Source organism: Anser cygnoides, chromosome 1 (genome assembly GCF_040182565.1).
Source record: "Anser cygnoides isolate HZ-2024a breed goose chromosome 1, Taihu_goose_T2T_genome, whole genome shotgun sequence".
Classification (NCBI taxonomy): domain Eukaryota; kingdom Metazoa; phylum Chordata; class Aves; order Anseriformes; family Anatidae; genus Anser; species Anser cygnoides.
In genome coordinates, this window is record NC_089873.1 from 148,177,415 (window position 1) to 148,203,453 (window position 26,039).

At 39.4% G+C, this 26,039-nt stretch overlaps 1 protein-coding gene across 20 annotated transcripts in view; it reads right to left on the reverse strand.

The window, feature by feature from the left end:
* The window catches only part of MCF2L (MCF.2 cell line derived transforming sequence like), a 161,612-nt gene that overhangs the window by 50,980 nt on the left and 84,593 nt on the right, over positions 1 to 26,039 (reverse strand). For all 20 annotated transcript variants that reach the window (XM_066990508.1, XM_048077869.2, XM_048077873.2 and 17 more), the window contains 2 exons: positions 15,651 to 15,734; positions 7,555 to 7,669 (listed from right to left, as the gene is read on the reverse strand). In XM_066990508.1, the coding sequence (XP_066846609.1) occupies positions 7,555 to 7,669; positions 15,651 to 15,734 (199 nt within the window). The remainder of the gene's footprint in view (positions 1 to 7,554; positions 7,670 to 15,650; positions 15,735 to 26,039) is intronic.

The window sequence follows — 26,039 nt, forward strand, 5'->3', positions numbered from 1 at the left end:
TTTATACTTAAATAGGGTGTTAAATTCTCTGCAGTTTAGATTAGACCTAATGAAAGCTCCAGCATTTTACTAATTAACTTCCTCAATTTTACCTTGTCTCCCTACCAGATTAAGTTTACCACTGGATAAACTGTGTCATGCATACAGAGCCTATATACTACTCAAATCCTCTAAGCCCTGAAGGTGTAAGTGGGATTTAAAGAATCCCCTCAACAGGGACGAACCTTAAAACAAGTTTAATACATTCACAAGGTGGACATCAGAACACCCATAAATTGCCCCAAACCCAGGAAAAATTCAGACTAAGTAACACACTGAGCTTTGACCTAATGTCAAACAACATATCTGACACAAAAGCTCCCGACCACCACTTTACCTCAGGATTCAACACTTCAAACGTAAACCTTTACATTTCTTTTCTGCTTACAGGAACATATGGCATTTACAACTGTTTGGCAGCTGTGCTCAGAGAAGAAGGGCACGCACAGCATGACAGATTTTGCTGGAAGCCCTGGGACGTACTCACTGACGAATTTGAGGGGCTGCCAAGGTAACAGCAGGATACAGGTTCCACATCTTTAGCCTGGATTGTAATCTGACAAAGAGGAGAACGTGGAAATGAAACACAGATGACACAAATAGACACTGAAGCTGCAAAACTGTTGCTCAGTGTGTCAGTGTGAACTGACAGGGTGTCTGGTTTTTGGCACTTCTTACCCATTATGTGGTGACATTCGTCCCCGGCACTCTATAAAATAGAAGTAGTTAACTCTTAGCTAGCAGTGGGCTGCTTATTTAGGTTGCAGATAAATGAGGTAACACGTGTGGTTACTCTCCCACACTGGCTCTTCAGAAGGTCGGCCTGGACTATGAAGGACTCTTCAGGCCCAAAGACAGCGTTACCCTAACGCAGGTGCCCCAGTTCGCAGGGCACAGTGGTGAAACCATGCTAACAAGACTGGCCAGACCCAAGCCTGCTCCACACACAAGCTCTGTGCACACCAAGGTTTGTTAGCTCCATCAACATCCACACCATGGTGTGCCATGGTCATCCAGTCCCTAGCTAAATCCACCTCCTGATGCTTTGCAGTGCCCATACTAATGAAGTCTTCTTGGACGTGAGCCCCCTGGGGAGGCTTAGTGAAGATGTTTCCTTTTAGTTTTTTGGCAACCCGATGTTATCCCAAATGACAGAGAGCTGGTGCACTTACTAAGGAAGGGTCTGGAGCTCGCCAGGCCATAACAACAGAACTTTATAACTCCCAGACGCCAACGCTTTGTGAAGTTATCTTGTTCCGTTTCGTAACTTGGCCAGGCTCGCTCCCTAATTTCACACACCAGGCGGTACCACGAACAATAGCATTTCTTAGAACACCACACTGTGTTCAGGCCTTTGTAAACCATCGGGATCTTAAAGACGAGGACATTCTCCTGGGCAGGAAACCGACGGGGACAGCTTTCAAAACAGGAAATAGCAGAACATGACAATTTAACCTGAGATATGCTTAGGATCATGCAGCAGGACAGAAGGGCATTACAAACAGAGGCTGTACAAGGCTCTGTCTGAATACAAGCACAAAAGGCCTGTGTATTGTATTTAATAAGCAGCGTGGGACTAGAATTGGCCACGACAACTCGAATTTTTCTAATCTATACCATTTCTCTTGAAGGGAACTTTGTATTTAAGACAGTGTTACACATATAGAATATTAATTTTTTAATCTCTTGTGACCACAAAAATTTTAGCTTGCCTTTTTTTTTTTTGTTCAAGGATGAACCTATAAGAGCAATGAAAAAAACATTAAAGCCATATCCTTTTAGTTTCTCATACAGCATATTGTTATCAGATTGCAGTAGAAACTGCTAATTAGCCTGAAACAAAGCCATATGTTTGAAAAATCCTGTCTTTTTTTTTTTTAAAAAAAACACTGCAATTATCTAATTTATTTTGGACCAAGTTCTCATGTCACACCCCAGATTTTGTCAACTCATTTTTCAAGAACACATACGCATTGGTAAGTTAATAAAAGATGTTAAGTGTCAGCTGTGATTGATAGAAATAAGCATGTATAACACTTGCCTTCAGTGTACATCATAGATTTTAGAAGTCCATTTACTAGGATAAATAGAAAAAGTGAAAAAATATTTTCAAAACAAAGAAAAAAAGAGAAAAGCATACTGAATGCCCTGAAATAACTTAAGGGTACATCTGGCAGTTGCTTTAGGAATCTATTCCAAACTTGAATGGAATATTCTTCCTCCACTCTTTGTATATGTGATGTAAAAGGCACATCTCACAGGTGCCTCTCCCACTTTGCAGTAGCAATGACAGACACTGTGTACGGAAGTCTTCAGATTTTTATTCAACAACCTTGTCTTCCTACCCAGCTCAGCAGCAATCCCCAAAGGACTCACCAGTAAAATAACAGGAGGCATCTTTCTCTGCAGGCTCTAAAGAGTATCAGACTGGCTACACGGACATTATAAAGTGTCCTCAAAGCATCTCAAATACAGGCAAGACTTGGCTCACTGCTCTCTGCTGAAAGCCAATTGACTTTAAAGATCCTCTCTCCTACAGACACGTACCTACAGATATGAATTTACTCAGAAACTACATTGTTAAAACCTATTAATTCCTGAAGATCAGTACTTATATCAAAAGTATTTGTAGTAATTTAACGTTGTAGTTAAAGTACTCTTCCTGTAAGGCGCTGCCCTAAGTACATTACATACTGCCATGAATTCCCCCTCTTTCATCTTCGGTACTACAGGTATAAAACAATAACAAAAATCACTTGAACTAAGTAAAGGAAAAAAAAATAAAAAAATCATTCTCAGGAAGAGAGTCCCCAGCTTTTAAATACAAAACATTTTGTATTTCAATAATAGTACTAAACCCACCAGCTGCTAAAAGGAAGAATCTGTTTCAGAAGTATTAGATATATACCTTTACAACGTACATCTCATTATAAAGTGAAATATAAAAGGATGGGCTATACTCTCCCACTGTCGATAGTTCTTATCCTTAATCCGTCATTTTTTCCTGATACAGCAAGGATTTTTAGTACACATGGTACATGACTGTTGTCAAACAGCATGTCAACAACCTTGTACTGAGTATTTTGAGATTATTACAAACCATACATGAGGTACTGTACTTTATCTAGCTGTCTATAGAACATAGTTTTCCTTGCAGTGTTAGCAATCTGAGGGAGATGGTTCAGCTTTTTGTTTAATAATATACGATTGCACCAGGGTTAACGGTGTATCTTAAATTGAAATGAGATATTCCCTTTCCACTGTCTCCTTTCTTAACTTCCTCAACTTATCAGACTTCCACATCTGAGCACACACTGATAGGTCTGCTGTTTGCATCATTTTACTCCACGGTCATCTAAGCTGGTAACGTGCAACTTATAATAGTTCCATTTCTGAATGCAAGGTGACCCATGAGATATTTAACTCTTCATTGTAGCAGTTCACTAAGAAAGAGACAAGAGAACGTTTGTACAGGAAAAGCTTGTTAAACTCAGTGTTTAGATAGTATAGAATAACAATTCAATGAGAAGGGACAAGGTCATTTTTACACCTACGCAATCAAAGGGAATAGTAACGACATGTTAAGAGGTTCTGGTTTTTCTCTTTTGACAGGAAGTCCTTAGCTAGTCTTATTACCAAGACTTTTACTAGTACTCCTTTCACTTGAGAACAAATCTTGAAAATCTGATGCCACTGCTAGAATTTACTATACTAGTAAATATTTTACTAGGCAAAAATCTTCTGCGGAACATAGAAAGGTCCTTTCTTATGGGGCTCTTAGCAGTTTCTCATTGTCATTCCCATGAAATATCATTTCCCCTAACACATGACTGCAGGCAGTCAGACAATAAGCTTTGAGTTATTGCTGCCAACCCCTTGCTGTGATGGGGAATCTTGTACAGGGCCAAGTGGCACAAACAGCCTAGCATGTTTTCCAAGGAACTGTTGTGGCTCCAGACGTGTCCGTGCTCCACAGGGCTTTTCTATGAAAAAGCCTCTCTTCTTCCCCTGAGTCAGAACAACCAAAAGACAAAGTTACGTATTTCATAAGCTAAACGATACTGATCAGTAGAGGATTCCATGGATAAAAGCTGTGGGCTGCATTTTTACCCTTCCTGTAAATTTGTATATCTTAGACCTTTTTAATAAACTTGCAAAACAAATAAATGATTAACTATCTGCCTCTGCTTCCCTCAAAAGCAGTTTCCAAAGCATCCAAAACAGTCTTTAAAAATGTTAGCCACTGAAAACTAAGATAACAAAAATCCTGCCTTGTGACAACTTTAACAACACGAGAAATATCAGCAATTCAAAGAAGTTCACAATACTGCCCTCCTTTGAGGTATATGCAGTCAATAGCTTATTGTTGGCAGAAGATGTTTTATGAGGGAATGTATGCTGACATCTGGTTAGCAGCATTTCTGCAGTTTGTTGTTCCTATACACCTACCCAAGGGCTTATAAACAAAATTTAACACAGTAAGCTTGTAACACCATTAGAGAAGATGTCAGGGATGACCAAAGCCCTTGGAGATTACAGCAGTTCTCAGGCACTAAAAAGGTCCCAGTTTTATCAGCATTTTAACAGTGGCATTAACACTTCACCTTAAAACTTGTAACAAAAAATATAAAAATCCAAGAACATAAAATATGGTTATAGTCATAAAAGTTAGTATCTTGCTTTTTATATCTACCTAGCTGAGCTATTCTCCTTGGTTTACACAGGATGGTGATCTAAAGAATTAGAAATAAAAGCAAGAAATAACAAAAACATCCTACAAGAACAGGCAAACTTAAGAAATGGCTGCTGCTGGCTGGATATGCATAGAATAATTATCGGAAGCTAGGGGAAAAAGAACAAAAAAATCTCCAGAAATTCTGCTCCCAGAGTTTTAATTAGTCAAAACGTGCTCCCACCAAACTGATGCTCTGGGATGCCTTCAGTGCTCCTCCCTGGACCAGATGCTGTTTGCTCCGCTCAGAATTTCTCACAGGAACCCCACTCTGTGAAGAAGTTCAGTGGGCCACAGTAAAGCGCCTTGCCAAAGGAGGACTCTCAAAAGGAGGAGCAGATGTGAATTTAGCACATAATTATTTGTAATAACAGTATTCAAGAAAGATACTATCAAGGGAGGCTTGGCACCACACAGCTTAAACAACATAAGGATAAACCAAGAAAATTAAGCTGACTGTTGGCTTCACAGCTCCTCTCCTGATTACCTAGGTGTTAACAAGTTCAACCAGGACAGCACCTCACAGTACTGTGCTGCGTATAACCAGTGTTCCCTGAAAGGGAATAGGTCCTACAAAATAATTAAGAGGAAAGACCTTTTCATGTAGAATTTGTTTACTGCATATTCATGAAGAGAAATAAAGCACGTGCATGCATGAGGGAAATCTGCCATGATTAGTTTCAGACACGAATTCAGCACGGCCCATGCTGAGTTGCACTGAACGTTGTCAGTGAAAAGAATGAGAAAAAAAGCTTGAGACCAACATTTAATTGGAGTTAGACAACCTGAGTTTCTACGGGTATTTAACCTGGAAAAGCCACATAGCCCGATTTGGGAAAGACATAACAGATCTCACTTCATACCATAGTCCAGGCTTGAAGGGATCTCAGGAGGTTTCCAGTCCAACCTCCTGCTCAAAGCAAGGCCAACCCGAATTCGGATCAGGTTATTCAGGGCTTTGTATGGTCAGGTCTTGAAAACCTTCAAGAATGAAGGCTCCATGATATCCTTTGGCATCCTGTCTCAATGCTTCGTTATTCTCCCAGTAACAAATTGATGAACCAGTCTTTCACCCACCTAGTAGGCCCCCTGTCAAGACGGTAACAACCCAACTTGGACACAAGGCTGCTGGGAGAAGACTGTGGAAAGTCTTGCTAAAGTTGAGACATGCACAGCCTCCCCTCATTTACACATCCAGTAATTTCACCATAGAAATAGGTTGATCAAGCACAATTTACCATTGTTTAATCCATGCTGGCTACTTCCCAGCACTTTCAGCTTTCTTGTGCATATAAATGTGTTTTAAGAGGACTCACTCCATAACTTCCTGACAGACTAAAGTGAGGTCAACTAGCCTGTAGTGCTTCAGATCATTATTCTTGCCCTTTCTGAAGATGAATACGATATTTGCTTTTCTCCGGTCATCACAGTCTGCGTCTGATCTCAAAAATCTTTCAAAGATGATAAAGAGCTGCCTCACCACACCATTAGCTTGCTCTTCCACCACTCTAGATATAGCTCAGCTTATCCCAAATACTAGTTTTGGGTCAAGATTTTTCAAGAGATCCTTAAGATCCTCACCTGTTGCTAGTCATTCTCAAACTCAGATCCTGTCTCTAAGCACAAAGGCCTGGACAGACTGTCAGAAAAGACTGATGAACTCTTTGCTTCAAGCGTCTCAGCCTCATCTGTGTTGGCTGCCACTAAAATACCCAGCCCATACAGCACAGGCTCACATTTTCCTTCCTCATTCCTTTACTGCAAATGCAGCAGGTTTTTTTTTTTTTTTTCTGGGGGGTGCTGTGATTCTCCTGAAGCCACCCCTGTGTGTTCAAGCAATGTTTCTGTATTTCACCTTTGTAGCCTGCCACTACTTTCACCTCCTGAATACTGTCTTTGTACTGCAGCTCAAAGTCACCAGTTCCCCACTCAGCCAGATCAGTCTCCTAGTATGTCTACTCATTTTCCAAGATATACCATTCTTGTGCTTGGACGGTGCTGTCCTCAAAACCTTGCCAGCTTTCCTCAGCAGATTTACTCTTCAGAATTGCCCTCCATTAAATCTTACCTGAATAAGCCAGTCTGTTCTCTTGAATTCTAGCATCTGTACCCTACTCTGCTACATACATTTTCTCACCTCTGTCAGGCTCTTGAACTATTTTGCTAACAGATTTTCAATAAAAATCACAATCTTTGTTGAGCAGCCCATTGGCAACACTATCCCATACCTTCTAAGAGAATCAGGATTAATTGCTGGGCCTGCTTAGCGCTACTGGTCAGATTTTTGGAAGTGCTACAGAGACTGTAGCACTTAATTGCTGAGATAATGAAAATGAAATGAAGCACAAATGGTTAGGACAAATCCCAGTATGTAACTATGCAGTATTCCCTCACCCTGAGTAATATCTTGAGTAACATCCAGGAATTAGCATATCCTGCCAAAATTGTATATGTTTTCAATTAAAACACACAACACCGCACTCTAAAATCCATCAGTGCAAAAATATGAAACAAGAGGAAAACTTCTATTACAGAATCTATATCCATACCTACCAGAAAGTAATTTCTTCTTTCATGCTCTAGATGAATGATATATTGCTATTTATAGTTTTATCAACTACAACATTAGGCTGTTCTCACTAATCAAGACTCTTATTGATGCTGCATCATCTGCTGAATTTGCATTTTCTTTAATTAAATACAAGCCCCTCTATGATATGTGTTTCTGAACATAAGAAATCCTTTATTGGATAAGAATTATTTTCTCCTGGCGGGGTGCTCACCTTGGGATGCTGGTGAGGTAGGTCAGGACATTCTGGAACTCCTTCTCTGGGATCTCGCTGAAAGCTGGGTAGTCTGGAAATGTGATAACAGGGCATCCATCTCCCCCTCTTCCACCTATAAAAGAAACAAGAAGCAGGCACATTTACATAAACGTCCCATTTCCTAGACTGCAATTTCCCAGTAACTAAACTATTGTACTTTTTCTTATTTTGATGCAGTGCTCATCAGCATGGACACTATTTATTCTGAACAGTCCAATCTCTTCTTCAGAGCTTACAAAGGTTTATAGGAAGAAATTTATTACACATTAATTTTTTCCTGTGCATGCTAAGTGTCTTGTGTGAACATAATTTGGACACCAGATGGCAGTGCATCTTTCATTTGATAAACGCCAACCGCAAGTAAATACAACCCATTTGGAGAAAAATGAAGTAATTTAGGGGAAAAAAATAATAATTCAGAACTAAGCAGGCAAATCTCCATCTTGAACCAAACGCAACCTTCTTACCAGTTTGAACTCATTACTGCAACCCTCCCCTCAGCTAGGGGAGCTAGCTCTCTAACGTATCTATTTTTAGGTACAATTATACGTTATTTTCAGCTTTCCCCTGGTTACTCGCTTTGTTCCACTTAGCTTCTATAAATAGGTCATATGAAACAAAAGAAAAAGAACAATACTCTTGCAGGACACAGCCTAAAAGAAGAACCACAGACCACGACTTTCAGGAAGTTCCCAGACCACCAACAATTGTCAAGGGCAAACGCGGAGCCATCCAGCCTTGACACAGCCTACTATTTTTCAGTTTCTATTACACTCACTGGTGGCTATCATGGGTGGGGACGACTCCATCCTGCCTGTAAATACACTGTTGTGCTCTGATTACGTTTATCCAGTATTTTCCTGACGGGACACTTGAGCACACCTATACCTCCCAATGCTGCTCAAGTGCTTTTCCTTACAGAGCCTCAGTGCTGCAGAGCTTAGAGCCAGGTGCTCTGAGCTGCTCTGCATAATAAATTCCCCATAATTTCAGCTTTAACATCACTGGCCTAGAGAAGGCACTTTCTATATTGCGACTTGAAGTACATGATATTGCAACTTGAAGTACACTGCCACAAATGAAAGACACACTGCTCTAGTAAAGCATTGGTTACTTGCAAATGAGCATTTGTCATGGCAAGTTACAAAGATCACAGAATATACAGCCAAGTAAAAATCCTACATTGAAGTTGTGTTGGTATGAAATACTAATATAGTAGATGAGTTTGTTTTTTAACGTCCTTTATTTCAGAATGAACTTAAGGCAGCAAGGAATGTGTTTTTTTTTTCCTTCATTCAGAACCACTTATCCTTGTTTCACCTCTGCAAAAGCAGCATTTGCAGTTTAGTCCTAAATTGGCTGTGTAAAATGTGATTTTCTTTCCTTCTCCCAGAACTAAGCCAAGCCACAGAATTTTGGTGCGAGTAGATAAAAAGGAAATTGGAGTTTGGAAAGCCAGGTTTATTTGGTTTTTGGTGTTTGTTTGTTTGTTTTAAGTGAGTGGGAAAGCAAGAGAGTGACAAAAATAAACAATTTGATCTCTCTCATCCTTTCCAAAACATGTTTTTAAGGCAAAAATTTAAATATCTTATTAAAACCAATTCACATAATTAGCCTATTAGCATTCAAAACCCAGTTACAAAAAAGACATGAAAACTAACCTGAACTCCACGAGTGCCACAGCTCATGACAATAATTCAATTTGTACAGTCATTTAGTCATTTTTTAAATGAGCAACTGTAATATTCACACAATCACAAACTGTAAAAATCATAATCCAGTCATTTAACTGTAATTTTTTTTTTTTTTTTTTTAAAGAAATCCAAATCTGTTGGTAGAGTGACTGCATCTACTTAGCTCACAGTCATGACAGCTGCAAAATCATCTCTCTCCCTGCAATTCACCCTCCTGAAATGTCCACCACAGCTGTGGACCAAGCTGAGCTTCTTTGCTGGCCAAGTTCGATTCACTATGCTGCACACAAGCCTACTCTCCTATTGCTAGGCGTAAACAGGGATGCATTGACTTGTTCAGCTGGAGTGTAATAATTGTGTGTGTTCCTAAGACAACCCAGTATATCTTTGGGAGCATTTTCAATCTAATCTCAGGTGGGTTTTGTTGTTGTTTTTTAATTTATTTTTTTTTCCTGAAAGGATATTAAAGCTCCTTCTTTTGGAAGATACGTGTATACACACACGCACACACACAAATGCTATCATGACTATGCAAGGGAAAACGTTGAAAAATGTCTGGTATTATTTCTTTTTGAGGTATTCATCAAATGCCACCTGAGTGCCAGCTTTTGTTTTTGGTTAAATTGCAAAGAGCAGAAGAGAATACACCAGTCCTTAAGTACCTGCAATCAGTCCTCACTCATTTTGTCTGAAATGGTTTCCAAGAATTACTTGAGACTGGTCTCATTACATTTGTAGTTGCAAGGAACCACCTCCAAATGAGAGGCTCATTATTTTTCAGTCTAAAAATGGAAACACCATAGAAGTGAAGAGCACTGAAACGTATATCTGCAATTAAACAAAAACAAAATACCACTTTACATGAAGTAGATCCACTTCCACCCTATTTCCGTGAGCCTTCATTAAAGCAGTACTTTGTTATTAACTCATTTACAACTGGCTTTGCAAACCTATTCAACTGAAGCTTCCAAAACAAATTTGATATCAAAGAAAACAAATTACCCATGTGAAATGAAAGTTTTTCAGTGGATAAATCCCTACAATTCCAGTAAACTTGCAGTGAGGTGGGGCTGCCTTCTAAGTAGATTAATGGCCTTGGTCTGCAGCCAGTTGTTACATCAGTGACAGCCCTGTATTTTGGGGGAAATATGCATTTTGAAAATACGTTGAATTGCATTAGCTACACACGTTAGGTAGCAAAATGACTTAATTTGGGTTATGAAATATCACATAGTGTTCCTAACTTCTCTAAATTTTTTTTAACCATAGCACTGATCATTAAAATTATGTGGATCCAGAGAATTAGCAGTAGTCATTAAAATGTGGATCCGGAGCATCAAGAACTCATGTATATTAAAGGAATGGAAAAACAATCCTTAGAAACTAGCAAGCCTAGGTAATTTAGCATTTATTCTCTATATTCTGCTACATCTAACTTTTCCTACCACAGTTACAAAAAGAGAACATCATAAAAATGAAAATTGCAAGTCAGTAGAGTGATAAAGAACTGCCAAGCCAAGGAAATTTTAACACTGTTTTGCACAAATTCTAATCAATAGTCATACGATGGACTTGTTGTCCAAAAACACTCTGAAGTGACAGTTATTACTCTTTTCAGTTTAAAACTGCATTGAAAGTTACAAAAATTACGAAATTGGCACAGCTGCCAAAAAACACACGTGTATACTGAGAAAATGAAAATTTCCCACAGCCCAGTAAAAGACATGCTGTTTTTCCTGGTAGGACTGGCAAAATCAGGGAGCAGCAAAGTAGAATGCTCAGACTTTCAGGAAACAAAGGCAGATTATTTTGCAGTGTTCCCCTAGTTATTCTGCTCCAGTTTGCAAACGAAAAGGTACTCTCAAAAGCACTCTACCCAATCCCACGAAAAGGAAGCAGTGTAGGTGGATATAATTATATGATGACAGATTCAGGTTAGAGGACCTGCATTTTAGCTCTATCATGCAAATGAAATGGCATTCAAATTAAAAGAAAGATATTATTTTTCTATTGATCAATATGGGCACACAAGACTCAAGAGCTGAGTCATTTGACAATGACGATGATCAAGAACTTCAGTTCAAAAAGATCCAGCCTGTATAAAAGTAATCTTGTTTGCAGTGACGTCAAAAGTTAGGTACTTGTGCGAATGAGAGAAAGGCTTAGTACATATTTTGTTTTACTGCTGTTGTGGTTCAGATACTACGTTTATATGTTTCTGAAAAGGAATTTCTCCTTTCCTTCTCTTGAGGAATATACTCAATTGGAGTACTCAAAGTACGTGAAATTAAGAGTAGACTTCAATGAATTAGTGGATAAAAGCTTCATTGCATATCCTTTGCAAAGGAAAAAAAAGAATTGAGGTATTTATTAAAAAGTATTTCCTTGAAATGAGTGAAGTTTTAGATTACTTCACAAGCTGCATTTTGCTCAGGCTGATCAGTAGTCAGTATACTGGCCTAGAAAACAGATTTTTTTTCTTCCACATTTTTAGTTTCTACAGACAGCAAGTTCAGTGTACTGAATATAAAACCACAGTTAGGTCAACACCTGAGTGAGACAAACTGCTACTGTTTTTTGCCTCTTCCACTGTCAGTACAGGACACTTACAATGAACGTGTTATATGGACAACAAAGTTGAAATTTCAAAAATAAATGCTGCAATGTGTATAGTACGGAATCCACTTAGAAATTCTCAAACACAGTTTACAGACTCAGGACCCAATGATACAACAAAGACAACAGTTTAACCAGTAAGGTATTTCCAGGTCACTTCCGTACAAGAGAGCAAGAACATTGCTGATGAATTAAAGTTAGAGAGAGCAAGGAGAAGCAAATCATTTACAAGGATAATTTAAGGGCCAAAGATTAAGCATAAAAGCTAGAACCAATGCTAACTTTTTCAACTGCAGGAAAAGCCAACTATGAATAAATATGCAAAAATACAAGTTGCATGAAGAATTAAAAATGGCAACTTTCCTTTAATGGAAATAACTTTGTTTGAAGTTGTGCAATGTATGAAGAGGCATTCAAAGCAAAGTGAGCTGAAACAGCTGGTTTCAGTACTTGTGCTGGCCAGGAGTGCCATTTGCACATCACAGAGCTTGTATGATTTAAGATGCATATAAACATATACACCTGTCTGTGTGCTCTTGTTCATCTACATTTGTTTTAACACACCTGCGTATAGCAACTGCAGATAGTTACAAAGTTGGCTACGAAAGTAATACAGCAACTTTCTAAGCCAGGGAAGAGAAAATATTTGTGAAAGAAAATATAAAATGCAAATGAGAGATTGTAAGCAAGGTACGCATTTTCCAGAGACTTTTGAGTAGACCCTCCAACATCCCTTTAGAGGAGAAATAAATAAAATAGTAATAATAATAAAAAACACCTTTGCAATAGAGGAAAAGTGGTTACAAAAAAAAAACTAAATGAAGAACATGTTAGACAGGTGAAACAGTGAACCATGTAGAGAGGACTGTCTGCTTTGGTATGTGGAAGGGCACACCTAATATGGCTTAGCAGCAACAAAAAGAGCAACAAAAATTCTTGAAGTTAAGGACCTTGTTCCACAGAAGGAAGAAACTCCAAAGAAAAATGTAAGCAGCTGGGCCTGAGGTAAAATATTAACACTGGGGTTTATAATCTTGTTTTGTGAATGACTGATTTGAAACCTCATCCAGAGCTTGCAGCTTGCCCCTATTACATGTGAGCTGAACACAACTGCAGACACTGCCGAGCAACAGCTGGAGTCTCCAGCATCTGTAGGAGCAGCTAGCACCTTGCAACCCTGACACAATTACATTTGGCTATGCTTGCTGAAAAACTTAAGAATTAAAATAAAAGTTTTATTTTAAATTGTTTTGTTTCAAGCCTAACTTGGATGTCCCCAGAGCATTTATATTATAATCTAACACAATGAGAGAGACAGAATCCTTTGTACCTCCAGAGGAAGAGACAGACAAACAGGTGATCCTGTTTTAGCTCAAAACACAGAAATTAGCTCAGGAAGGGCTACAATCTTCAGCTGTTGAAGCAGACTGGTTTGCATTCACTATTAAGCAAGCATCCCACAAGACCTAGATACATCCTATTTGTGAAACTGATGTGATTCTCAAGTGTATGTTGCATTGGTGTTGAAAAAACACCTAAAAATGAAACATATATGACATTGATTCACCACACCTGCAAAGAAGCTATCTACCAGAAGTATTCATAACCTAGAAACTTTAATTTTAGTGTGTTTTGTGTCACGTCCTAAGATTCTATTTGAAAGGCAACTTATTCATTAAAAAAAGTCCCCTTCACACACATAGGGAAGGTCTTATGTGGCATTCCAGCAAAGCTACTTGTAAGCACAACAACTGCAAGAGTAAGTAAATTGTATATAAATTGAGTATCAAAATATTAACTCTGTTCCTTTGTTCACAAAACCCATAACAACGCTACTTGGTACAGCACTGAAAATAAAACCCTCAGTGTCCTGCAGGAGGACATTAGGATAAAAGAATTGAATTTCAAAGTGAAATGAAAATGCACAACAATCTAATTGCCCAATAATAATACAATGTAATGAAGAATATAGTTACAGTCCATAATAATGCAGCTGTCCTACTATTTCAGGCGAACAAAACAGACTTAAAATAGATATGAGATTTAAATATAAACCGAATAAAATAGAATGAGGAACGGCTGTCCTCACTGAGCTCCACTGCCCAGCAGATGTAATGAGTGCTGACGACACTTGTAGCTGTAAGAACTCAAGACTGGTAGGGGGTGAAGAATCTCCCACTGGACTCAATGAGATTTCAGTTATCTACTGAAATCACCAGTTTTCCACTTACTTCTGAGGGTCAAAATATAAACCCTACTTGGAGCTGCCTAGATAGGCTGGTTCTTGCATAACACTATTTCAAGCTAATTTTTGCCCCTGGATAAAAAGGAAGAGTTTGGAAAGTCAAAAAAATAAATTGCCAGAAAAGAATTGTAGCTTACACACCATCATCCCAAATGAACCATGAACAGCCATCTTCATAAAGAAAATAATCTTATTTCCACGTACTACTATCAGCCCATAGAAAACACAACCACTACTACAGTTTGAACACTTAGTTTAGCTTATGAGGCAGTAATAAGTTATAAATAATGATCAGCTGCGATAACAATGAGATTTAAAAAGGTTTTATCAAACAAAGCAGCACATTGTTTCATTCCCGGGTGTCCCTTGATCTGATGCAGGAAGGGATTCAAAGGAGAAAGAACAGTCAAAGTCCAACTTCAGCCTAGAAAGGTTAACCTCCTTCATACTGAAGGAGGCAGGGCAGCTCTGCAAAGCTCGTCCCTCTCCATGTATTGGAGGGAGGGCAGGGCAGTAACTCCAACAAGTTCACTGCTGCACACCTGTGAGAGCTTTACAGACAGGAAGACAAGAAAAGAAAACAAATGCAACAACACAGAAGCTTAGCAGACCCCTGTCTCAGCCTGAGCAGCAAGCAGAGGCACCATCTCCCTTTATCCATTAGGGATTAGTCACGGTCAGTCCCAGCATCTGGATGGACCAAGCTCAGCAACTGATGCCTGCACAGCACATAAACACATTGCTTACCTGGCACAGGTAATCCAGGGGCATCAAAAACACTCTATGCTGTGTAAACACAGCTGTGCTGCTTTTAGAGACAGCTTTTAGTCTACAAAGCAGGTTCCTTTGCAGAATGAATGCAGGGATACCAAGAGGAAAAGCCCTTCCAGAGCTGCATGTGTCTGAGCGTGGCACTGAGACTGCTGGGGAATGTGCTACAGTGGTGCTTGCTCAAATATCGCTTTGGTCAAGCCCAAGGTGTCAGCTTGGGTTTCAGTACTGAAGCTAACAGCAGAGCTGGTGGCAGCTTAGCCTGCAGTATGAGGACCACCAGACCACAGCGACATCAGCACACCCACGCTGCATCTCCAATTCCCAACAACAGCTCAGTTAGCTGGGGGAACTCTATACCAGGATGCAAGCCCTGTCTCAGCCACGAGCACTGGGAAGCACAGCTCCCTTAGCCCTGACTACACGTTCACATACCAGGCTCCTCTGAAATTCCTTATTTTTTCCCCATTTATTCCTCTGTCCTACCCTCAATTCCATCCCATTATCCTAGACGCTGAAAATGGTTGATAATAAGGCATGATGGAAATTTTAAATTAAATAAATACCTTTACTTTTTTGTAAATCCTTAAATAACGAGTCTTGGTAGTCTGTATTTTCAGTTTCTTATAAAGAACACATTTGTGAGGCATCAGAAGCCGTGAAAGCATAACAGGTCCAGCCATAGAACTGAGCAGTATCCACATGAGGGACCATCATACACTTCTTACCTGACAGGTAAGCAAATTGTTTCTTTAACTGGTCCTGAATATCTGCAGCATAGAGGGGAATGATATCCTGATGCATGATTTCATCTGTGGGGAGAAAAAATGCAATGCAAAGTCATTTTATGTAAAGTTTTAGAGCAGACATGAAAAATAAAACAAAATCGGCGCTAAGAAAAAAACACCCAGAAAATCGTCTAAGTTTTCAAAAATAATGAAAATATTTGGAGCCTTTCAAGTGTTTGCCAGGGGCAAACTTTTCTTTGAACAGCATATTGATAAAAGATTAAGAGCGACGTAGATTTGCTGGCATGTGGAAGGTATACTGGATGTCACTGAACCAGACATTGTAAAGCTAATATTCCTCAGGAATGATGTTAAACAGTGAGATTTTACATATCAAATGCATTTTTTATTAAAACCTTCTCAACCTATATGAAAAAGAAGCAGAACAAATGTTAGCATCCCGCTTGCCAGGCCTCACTGAAACCATCCCACACTACAGACCTTCCCAAACTCCAGCACCTACCAACTCCTCTGGATTTTACGGAAGGAGCAGCACACAGCTCTGAAACCATCACTGCTATCCCACCCAAAGGGAAATTTTATTGATGAATAACCTTCATTATTCTGCAAAGGGAGTATAGCTAGCATTTCACATGCCAAATAAAGGGTAGGGTGCTGCCAGAACCTTGCCTAGGGCCTAGATACCGCAAGGTAGCACCGCTCTGCGTGACGGGCCTAACAGGCCTGGAAATTCAGCCCCGCACAGGATGCACTGTGAAAAAGCTTTGCCTAATCTTTTTATCTTAACCCTTCTATCTCACGGTAAGGAGAAGTGTAATAATTTCCTGAATCTTAGTTGTCGGCCACAGTATCTGAGCCAATGTGCTTCCCCCAGAAGGGAAAGCTCAAGCAGAAATCTAAGTCTTGCTAACTGCTTGAATCTGCTGACCACGATAAAGACCTCCATTTCAAAGACATGTCAGAGTTGCCTCCGTTCACTGAGCTATGACCTTGTTCTTAAAAGAAAACGAAAAGTTTTAATCTTGTGATTCTAAATATTAATTATCTTCTATTTTTTGAGCCTCATTGAAAAGCATTGAAAGTATAACTGAGCATTTTCATTCCTTCATTTTGAGCATTTTTTAACCCACTGTTACATAAAGAAGTTTTGCTTTTGTTATTTTTTCAGGTACATTAAATGCCATTAAGATACACCTAATTCTTACACTCAGAACCATAAGTGTACACAGAAGTAAGTAAAAATAGAAATGAGGTATGGGGATAAATATCATCTGCATTAAAGTACAAGCTGATTGAGCAGAAGTATTGCTCTGGCCCGCAAGGATAGGCTGTGCTCTTACAGAGATCTTTCAAATGCCAGAAATTGAGGGGAGAGCCCTGCATTGCTATGAGCAATTCTCATGCGTGTACAATTCTGAGAAATGCAACTATTTGAGAACAGTCCCCCAAAAAGCATTCTGCTATTTCTTCCAGATAAGCAACAACTTATACTGGGAAACACAACTTCTCTGTTCCCTTTCTGACAGCCTGACAAGAGGAGCAGCCGTGATCACTGTCAAGGTCACACACTAATCAGAGCTATTTTTCTGCATCCGGTGAACGGCTGCTGGATCAGAAGACCTCTGCATACCATGCTGTCAAATCCGTAAGTGGGCAGATTTAGCTGTCAAGTCATATTTCTCCAAGACCTGCAGTTATGTCATCATCTTAAGGTCTTAAGGAGAAAATTAGAAACGGGTCTTTTAAAAGTTCCATCTCAGATGGCCAACCCGTTTCCAGAAGAGGGGAACCCCCCACTCTCCAAAAGAAAATAGATTTTATTTTTACTCTAAGTGCTTGTTAATACAAAGAGCCCACCTGCAGCAGTGGTTAAGAAACTAAAGTCAATCCCTGATTCTGCAGGTGAACCCATTTAGCCGATCCTATGACAGGATCAATGCCAACTTTTTTGGTGGGAGACAAGAAAAGTGAAAAAAATGTAATCACTGTGTAATACACCATCCTGTCTACAGTCACAGGCAGAAGTAATTTTCATTACTGCCACATAAGCCCATAATAAAACAGGTGTGTTGCATACATAGGTAAATACGTGACACGTAACAATTAAATAGGCAAGATGTTCATAAGTCGGGGAAACTATATTTTATGTTTACCAGACACAAGGATCCCCGCTTCCTGTCATGCCTGCGTGATCTGTCACGTTGCTGTCCTGACTCATGCCACACAGAGATGCAAATTGCTTTGGTTGCCTCACTGCTCTCTGTGGCAGGAGCGACAGCTTTTGCAACCCGCCAGGGCAGCCCACAAACTTGAGATCACACACTTTCAGTGAAGATGCAGTATTTTCCTCTCTCCGGTTTAAATCTCAGTTTTAATTCAAAGAGCCAGCATGCTTGCAGCTGCAGGAGCAGAGCAGCGTGCCCACTTACAGACCAAAACCCTCCTGAAGCCCATCCAGTTGTGGCTCTCTGCCAAAGCACAGCCCTTCCCCACCTTGCTCTGGCTCATCTGGTTTCACGACACACTTCAGGAAGCAGATTGTGTGTTAAGATCAGAGCTGGTTTTCAATAATTTGAAAAAAAATAATGAGATAACACACAGCAGCATAAAACAAAGTGAGAAAATGCAACTCTTGAAACTCCTGAGCTGTTTATGTTCAACAGCTTGACAGGATGCACTTGAACCCAGTAGCAGTGATGGGCTGAGGAAGAAAACCATGAAAGCACAAGGCAAAAGATAGAGAGCAAGCTAAGTACTTGAATGAACAGTAATCATCAAAAATGAGACATGGACAGAGAATGTCCATGAGATTAAGAAAACAGACAGGCTTATATCAAGTCGGGACTCTGGGGATTTATTCCTGCTTCTCTATCACATTTGTTGTGAATTTTATCCACCATATTACAGTATCTTTTTTTCCACTTGACTTCTTATGAATAGAATATAATCTTCATAATCCAAGAAGTTACCTTGACCAATAGATGGCATTCATTACAACAGGACTAAGTGATGTGACCTTGAAGTTACAATAATAGGCAAAAGTAGCAGTTATCTGTGTTAGCCACCCTTGCTGGTGATAAATAAAAAGAGAAAAATTCTGCAGCCACATTTACTAAACAATAAAAGTTTTATCATTTATTTTGCTGTGACAACAAGCAGCTTGCCCTTCTACAGAAGGAGGATGGAACTCAAAAATACAAATGCAGCAGTTGAGACAACTGCTGTAACACAAAAGCAGAAGCACCCCAAATGCGCTAATGCTGTAGTGTCCAAAGTGCATCCAACAATTCCCACGTTTCTGCAGTGCCCACCAGAAAAGAAAAGGCAAGTTTCAGTGAATTGGAAGGCTTTTCCTAATCTACGTTGCAGCTGCATGAGGGGATTGCAGTTTATATAGAACATTACTTAAACACCACTAAAACAGTTGGTGTGACAAGCTACAACATAAAACCTAAACGTGCTACAGAGTTCAGTATGGGCTGCAAAGCCAGCACAGGACATTAAGTTCTGCACCCAACCACTTCGTAATCTTTATGCATTGCAAGCTAGGAAACATGAATTGCTTCAGTGCTGTAATTCATCATTTTGGTTTGTCAAAAGTTAAAGTTTCTTGGGGCAAGTTTTGTTTCTTTTGCTTACAGGATATAAGCAGGATTCATTTTTGGATTTCTTACACTAGGCACCTATTGTAAGTGGATCACTACTAACCAGACTCTCCATGGACAATAACTAACAAAAGGTTCCCCAGCCTTTAAAAGCCACACTGTAAGCTGATGCTGAAATGTTGCCCTTTGGATTTAATATTACATACAATAACTGTCATTCATTCTTGTTTGCACTGCTTTGTGCGATCCTATCAAGATGGTAGAGTAAATCAACAGCCAATAAGGATTGGAAAGTAAACAATCATTTTTGACGTTTCCTTGAGCTAAATAGGATTATTTAAAACAAAAGGATGAAACAACCACCACCACCACAACCACCACCACCTTGACACACAAGTGTAGAAGGCCGTTGTCAAGTCACTGATCAGAACTGTAAGAACAGTTTGCAGACTTCCTGTTATTTACATATTGAAACAAAGAAAATACCTTCTTTCTTTAATGTAATTCTTTCATTACACCCATATCCATTACTCTTTCCCAGGCCTGAAGAGCTGAAATACTGGCATAAAGCTTTCTTTAAGATGCCAGGATTCATTTTTTTCTTGAAAAGCACTCACAAAAAGAAACACATTTTTCAAGTGCATCTATCAGAAACTGGTCTAGCACATTGGCAACAGAGTAGGTAATCAAATTGATGTCGGTTTACAAGACGGAAATAGCATACAAACACAAGCTGCTTCCAAATACAGAATATTCTTAAAAGCAATCTGTAAGATATCTAAAACTGTTCCCAAGCAACATTTCCTAATCCTTCCTGCACGACGGCTGTAGGAAGAGAGTCTTCAGTGCACAGGTACCAAATCTCAGTTTGGGAGGGAACAAACCTAAACTTTTAACAGCCAGGCACCTCAGAGACAAGATGCTCCTACCAGTGTCATGGACCCATGGCCTTTCACTCTCCAACTCTCCCCTCCAAATTTAACACAGATACTCAAACCCTCATATACACCTGGCTACCTCCCCTAGAGATACAGCTCCCCCAGTGTCAGCTTCCCATCCCCTTTCTAGCACAGAGCAGCCCTCCATTAACCTCTCAGCAAGCAAGAAGGTGCTCACCACAGGGTTAAGAGGGCATTTTATTGTGTTTTACTCCCTGGAAGAGCAGATTCAAATACTGGCCATTCAGCAAGCTCCAGTCCCCTCTGGAGATTGCCATCCCAAAAGCTCTTCTCACCATTTTGGCCAGAAATCCCTCACGGTTCTCCCTCTCCAATACCTCGTCTCCCTTCAGGGGAAAAGCACCATCGCTCCACATTATTTTCTTTATATCTAACATCTCGCCAAAATAAAGAGTTCTTCATAGTTTGTTTGTGGTGGAATCTGATCTCACAGGAAGATTTTCCATCATTACTTGAATATACGGTGTCCTTACTAGAAGGAGATGAAGCACACGCACATTGAGGGGCCCGTGAAGGCACATGCTCCTTCAGCTCATGGCCTCGGGGAAAGTGATTTCTTGGAAATATCCTTTAAATAGAGAACCTGCCACCTGCTCTATTCTTTAGGGACAATACCCATTTTAGAGAAGCTAATAAATTGCATATTAAAATACAGAGTTACTGAAAATGTGTTTTCTAAGGAATTTTTATGGGCTCAGACTCTATTTATACTTACATGAGACAGCATCCACACAGTCTATAATTTACCCTGTTTTACCTTGACTGTCTCACACAGTATTTTCAAAACAGAGACCCAAGAGAGAGTGTCTGTTTTACTATATGTAAAATTCATAGCTGAAAAGAGATACTCATACCAAAACATGCTAGAATATCCAGTCTTCTTGAAGAGCTCATTTAGAGAGTTTTTCTCAAGAATCTGCTTAAAATAAAGTCCTCAAGATTTATAATGCATCTGGTATTGTGGCTACTAATAAAACAGTAAAATAAGGTTCTGTGAAGTCATTGATGCTATTTTTTTAAAATTAGTATTTTATTTTTTTTTTTTAGTTTTTAAAGTGAACACATACAATAGCCAGGAATGCACAAAGTTTTTTTTCTTAAGCCAGCACCTGGAGGCTCTTTAAAAGAAATAAACAAAAACAACAACATAACATCACAAGTTCTAGTATTGAAATTGTGCCTAAGAGAAGACAGATGTCATCTTACTAATGTAGAGGGATCGGTTACATATGTGGTTCTTACAGAAAAAAGATCATGATGTTTCTCTTTATAAGACGTGTTTAAAATCACCTTCTAACTCTATTTGAAATCTTGCTTTCATAGTTCTGTCTCTATGATGGAGGAAGATGGCTTAGAGTGACCTGACCCTGTGTTACCAGAAGCAACTGCCTACATCTCAAATGAAGCAGGATTACTATTTAATAGTTTGAGCATGAGGGCTAAAAGGTAACCCGTGCTTGAGTTGCCTGGTGCCAGAAAGCCCTGAAGAAATACAGACCTGAAAAAACAATCAATGTCACTCAAGTCAAGATTTTCACTTATTGGTTAAAAGCCTCCTCCTTCTTTTCTGAACAAACTGAAGCTTATCTCATTCAGACTTGGTCTGACAGGATGAAGCAAAACCATTTTCACAGAACACAACACTGCAGTTGCATTTGAGAAAACCGCATCGACATTACGCTGAAGAAGGTCTCCTAACAGGACTCATTAGCCTCTTGTAATGGGTTTAATCCAATTCCCACTGAGCCAGCTGGAATTATACCACCCTTTGAGTAGCTTTGAGTAAAATCCTATGTCCATTACTTTGTAGCAGCTCAAAAGCCAACCTGTTTGTACTTTTTTACACATGTGGACACAATTATGCCTTTCAACACAAACCCCAGTAACACACCATAAAGCAAACTACAAATCATTTTCCTGCCTCCTCTTTCTTGCTGAGTCAACACCATTTTCCTGAAATATGATGATGGCTTTGCTACTAAATGCATGCCTTAAATTGAAGAAATATGTCTTGTTCCCAACCAGTTTTGTTTTGCATCTCTTCTGGAATGGCCCACCCACCCAAATGGTTGAATGTGTTTTATGAAGGGGGTCTTCATTTGACACATCTCTTTACCAAAGCACCCTTCCATCTGGAAATTATAAATGCCAAGATAATGCCTTTCAGAAGGGTTCCTTCATCTCTCGCAGCCCCAAGGCAAACCCTTCATTGCCTCATCCTTTTCTCATCTTCCCCCCTCCAACCACCAGCCCTAACAGACAGTTCCTTTGTGTGGCCCCCAGAGCAGGAAGGGCCAGAGCATCAGGGCTGGTGAAGGTAGTTTCATGTTGTGCCATGTGGAAGAGGTCTAAAAAGACTATCCTAATGCAAGGAGAGCTCTCCAGATTTAAAATGGAGTTTTATGAGGTGCTGTTGAATAGAATTTTACTTGAATAGAATTGTTGAATAGAATTTTACTGTTTGAATACTGTTTGTTTGAATAGAATTTTACTGTAAAGGCTTAACGGCCTACAGAAAAGCTACATCTCCTATTTCCTTTCCCAGTCAGAAATGACAATTCCCTTTCAATAGTCCTGATGCACAGAACCAATCTTCAAGTTGAGATCCTTTTTCTTTTAATTGAATCATGCTTTATCTAAGATCCACCCCCATGGCATGGTTAACACCAGCTTATTTTCTCTAGGGTCTCTGATTCCCTTTACATTAAAGGAGGGCAATTTAAAGGGCCTTACCATGGGAGTCAAGGACACAGTAGGACAGTATAGCCTATTGCTACAGTATGCATACAATAGTCTGACTACATATATAGCCCACTGGCACAATAGGCTAGTCTGTAATTCTATGCACTTTCAATCTTAAGTAAAGATCTAATTAAGTTAAGACTTGGAAGTGGAACTGCCAAAGAAAATCTGAAGTCTTATGGGTGATCTTCCCTCTAATATAAGCTCACGCATTCCTGACCAGTTGAAACTTTAACAGAGCCCATAATATTTCTGCAGAACTCCCATAATCCCTAGTTTTAGTAATATTTAAATGATTCCATTGAAATGAAACTGGAGAATTCTTCTTTTTTAATCATATCTGAAGAAGAAAAAAACTACTTAGAAAACACATATCTTAATCCTGAAAGGAAAATTTCTCTATTTAAAATCAGAGGACGTGAACTTATGCGTGAAACAACAGAGAACTAAGACATCTTTATATTATGTAGATGCCGACTGAACCTGCTTTATTCAAGCAATTCCTGCTTCCTGTAATCAGAGTTACAGGAAAAAGAAAAAAAACGACTGTCCATCTGGTGCTTTGAGATCACAGAGTTGGAGCTTTGGCACCCAACTACCCACAAAATTCTGAGGTTGATGGTCTGGTTTCCATGCATGGAGATTAACCACTGATCTTTCTTTTGAAAGAAATGGCTGAGGGGTACTGCAAATGCAGTGCTGGCATGAGAGGACAAGAGGTATAGCAGTCCCCATTTTCTTTGTTCTGACTGTGAAATAGGTACTCAAAAGCAAACTTTGACAACCAACCAAGATTTTGATTTGTTTCAAATGCTTCTCTAAAACTTTTGGACTTGAAACCTTATTACACATGTCAAAGGATATCATTGCCTTTGTTCTTTTCTTTATTCTACCACCCTTTTCCAGAAGGCAGCAGAATTCTTAGTCTTAGTTTGCCTAAATAATACCACCTCAAAGTACAAACATCAGAGGAAATATCTCCTCTCTTCTGTGTATAACAGAAGTACTCACAAGGTACTGGGAATACTAAAAACTCCAGCTTCTTCCTCCTGTGTCTTCAGTCACACCTACTTGACGCACACACTCCATTGTCCCGGAGCTTCTCAGAAAATCAACTATAAGTTTAGCTTACAAAACTGATCAAACACTAGCTAATCTGTAACCAGAAGAAAACTATGTAACAATTAGGAAGTCAACCTAGGGATCGGCAAGATCTAATATTTCTTTGTACTTGAGGAAAATCTATACCATGATAAATCATATAAGAAGCTGGGCAAAAAGAAAAAAAAAAAGAAAAAGATGTTGCAACTGTTGCAAGAAAGAATTACCAGTTACAGTCTGATTTGTTTTCACGTGCTTTTGTTCTATACAATGCTTACACACACCTAGTCTGTTTTGGCGAGAAAGAGACGTTCTTTGTGCTATTTCAAGTCATGATAATTATTCCCTTGCTAAACTGAAACAAGGAACTTTGACTCATTCCACACAGCCGTCTTATAGCATAACTTCTTGCCAGCAGCAGAGGACTTAAAGAGAGAAAGGACAGCAAGACTGTCACATGAACCCACTACCTAAAAGCAAAACTTCACATGGTGTATATGACATGTTATTCCTAATGCAACAGTAGCATTCCTCTCATCCCCTTTCCAGGTTGTCCCGAAGAAAGCCAATGAACTGATCTTCTGCCTGCTGATAAACCTTCTTCAATTCTTGCAGTATATTTTCAGACTGCTAGGAACCATGCCCCCAAAATAGGGTTAACAGATATTGCCAAACCTGCTGCATTAAATCCTTAATATTGCAAACTGTACTGAAAGTATAGTATAAAAATATTTCTGAAGTATTAGATGTACTTAAAGTTATCTCCAAGGAGCAAATTTTACAAAAATCAAAGGATTTTTTTTTTAAACAGAACTATTAGATACAGACTGAGCATCAGAGAAGAACATTCCCCTAGCAAGTACTCAAGCACTAAGAAGGTGATTGACCCAGATGTGTCTCACTCAGTGCATTATCAAGCAAACCTCGATGGAATTAAAAAAAAGTGTTAGACTTAGGGCATTAGATCTTATTACATGCAGTTGGCTGAGAAAATTATTATGGGAATTTTGCTTTTTAAGTATTAAAGCCTTGTAAAGGGGGGGAAAACCAAGTCTTAACAAGGCAGAAACTAGAAAGAACAACTCTAAATAGAAGAACTGCATGCAAATTACAAGGCATCTTTAGCATAGCTTAAAAACTGGTGGTGCAATCAGCTTAAGCACATACCCTAAAGCACAGATCTTTTCAGGCAACCAAACCGAGGACTCTTCACTATTGAAGTCCTCTACTTTCAAGACTCTCTCTGCAGAAAAGCACATATCTCAAAGCATACCTAAAAGCTTTACATGAAAAGTGAACACTTGCAGAATCAGCTGCATGAGTATCTGGGAACTCTACTAAACAGGACAATGTTTTTGCATGGTATTTTGGAAACAAGGTATTAAACAAGGCATGCTTTCTTTTGCTCTTGATTGAAAACAGAAATCATAGCTATAAAACTAGCAGAGAAGCTAGTTGTACACACCTATTTTGAAGAGAAGTTCACCTGCTCAAAGAGAGTTACCAACCTGCACTGCTGCAGTATGGTCCCAGACAGCGTTTTCCTTGAAAACTGGAAATGGGATTCAAAGTTCAGCGCTGCAGCCTAACACCATGATAACAACCATGGGGGTTTCAACACCACTGAGGATGGATCAAAACACTTCTAACAAACAATGAATTTGATAGTACTCAGACCTGAGCACACTCCGCCATGGAGCTGTACAGTTACAAACTAATGGTTTGAAAGGGGATGTAAAGAATTTCATGGATGTGACAGCGTGAAGGACGAGCCAAGAGGCTTATGTGGTGCTGAGTACACTTTCCAGCTAAGACGTGTTTACCTGCAGGGGTCCATCAGGTTCCCAGTACTCAGGACTACAGATGGCTTACAAAGAAGGGGCTGACCAGTCGGTAACCAAAGCAGCTGTCCCATCTTACCCAGAGAAGACAGAAGTGGTAATAGAGCAGCTCTGGAACTG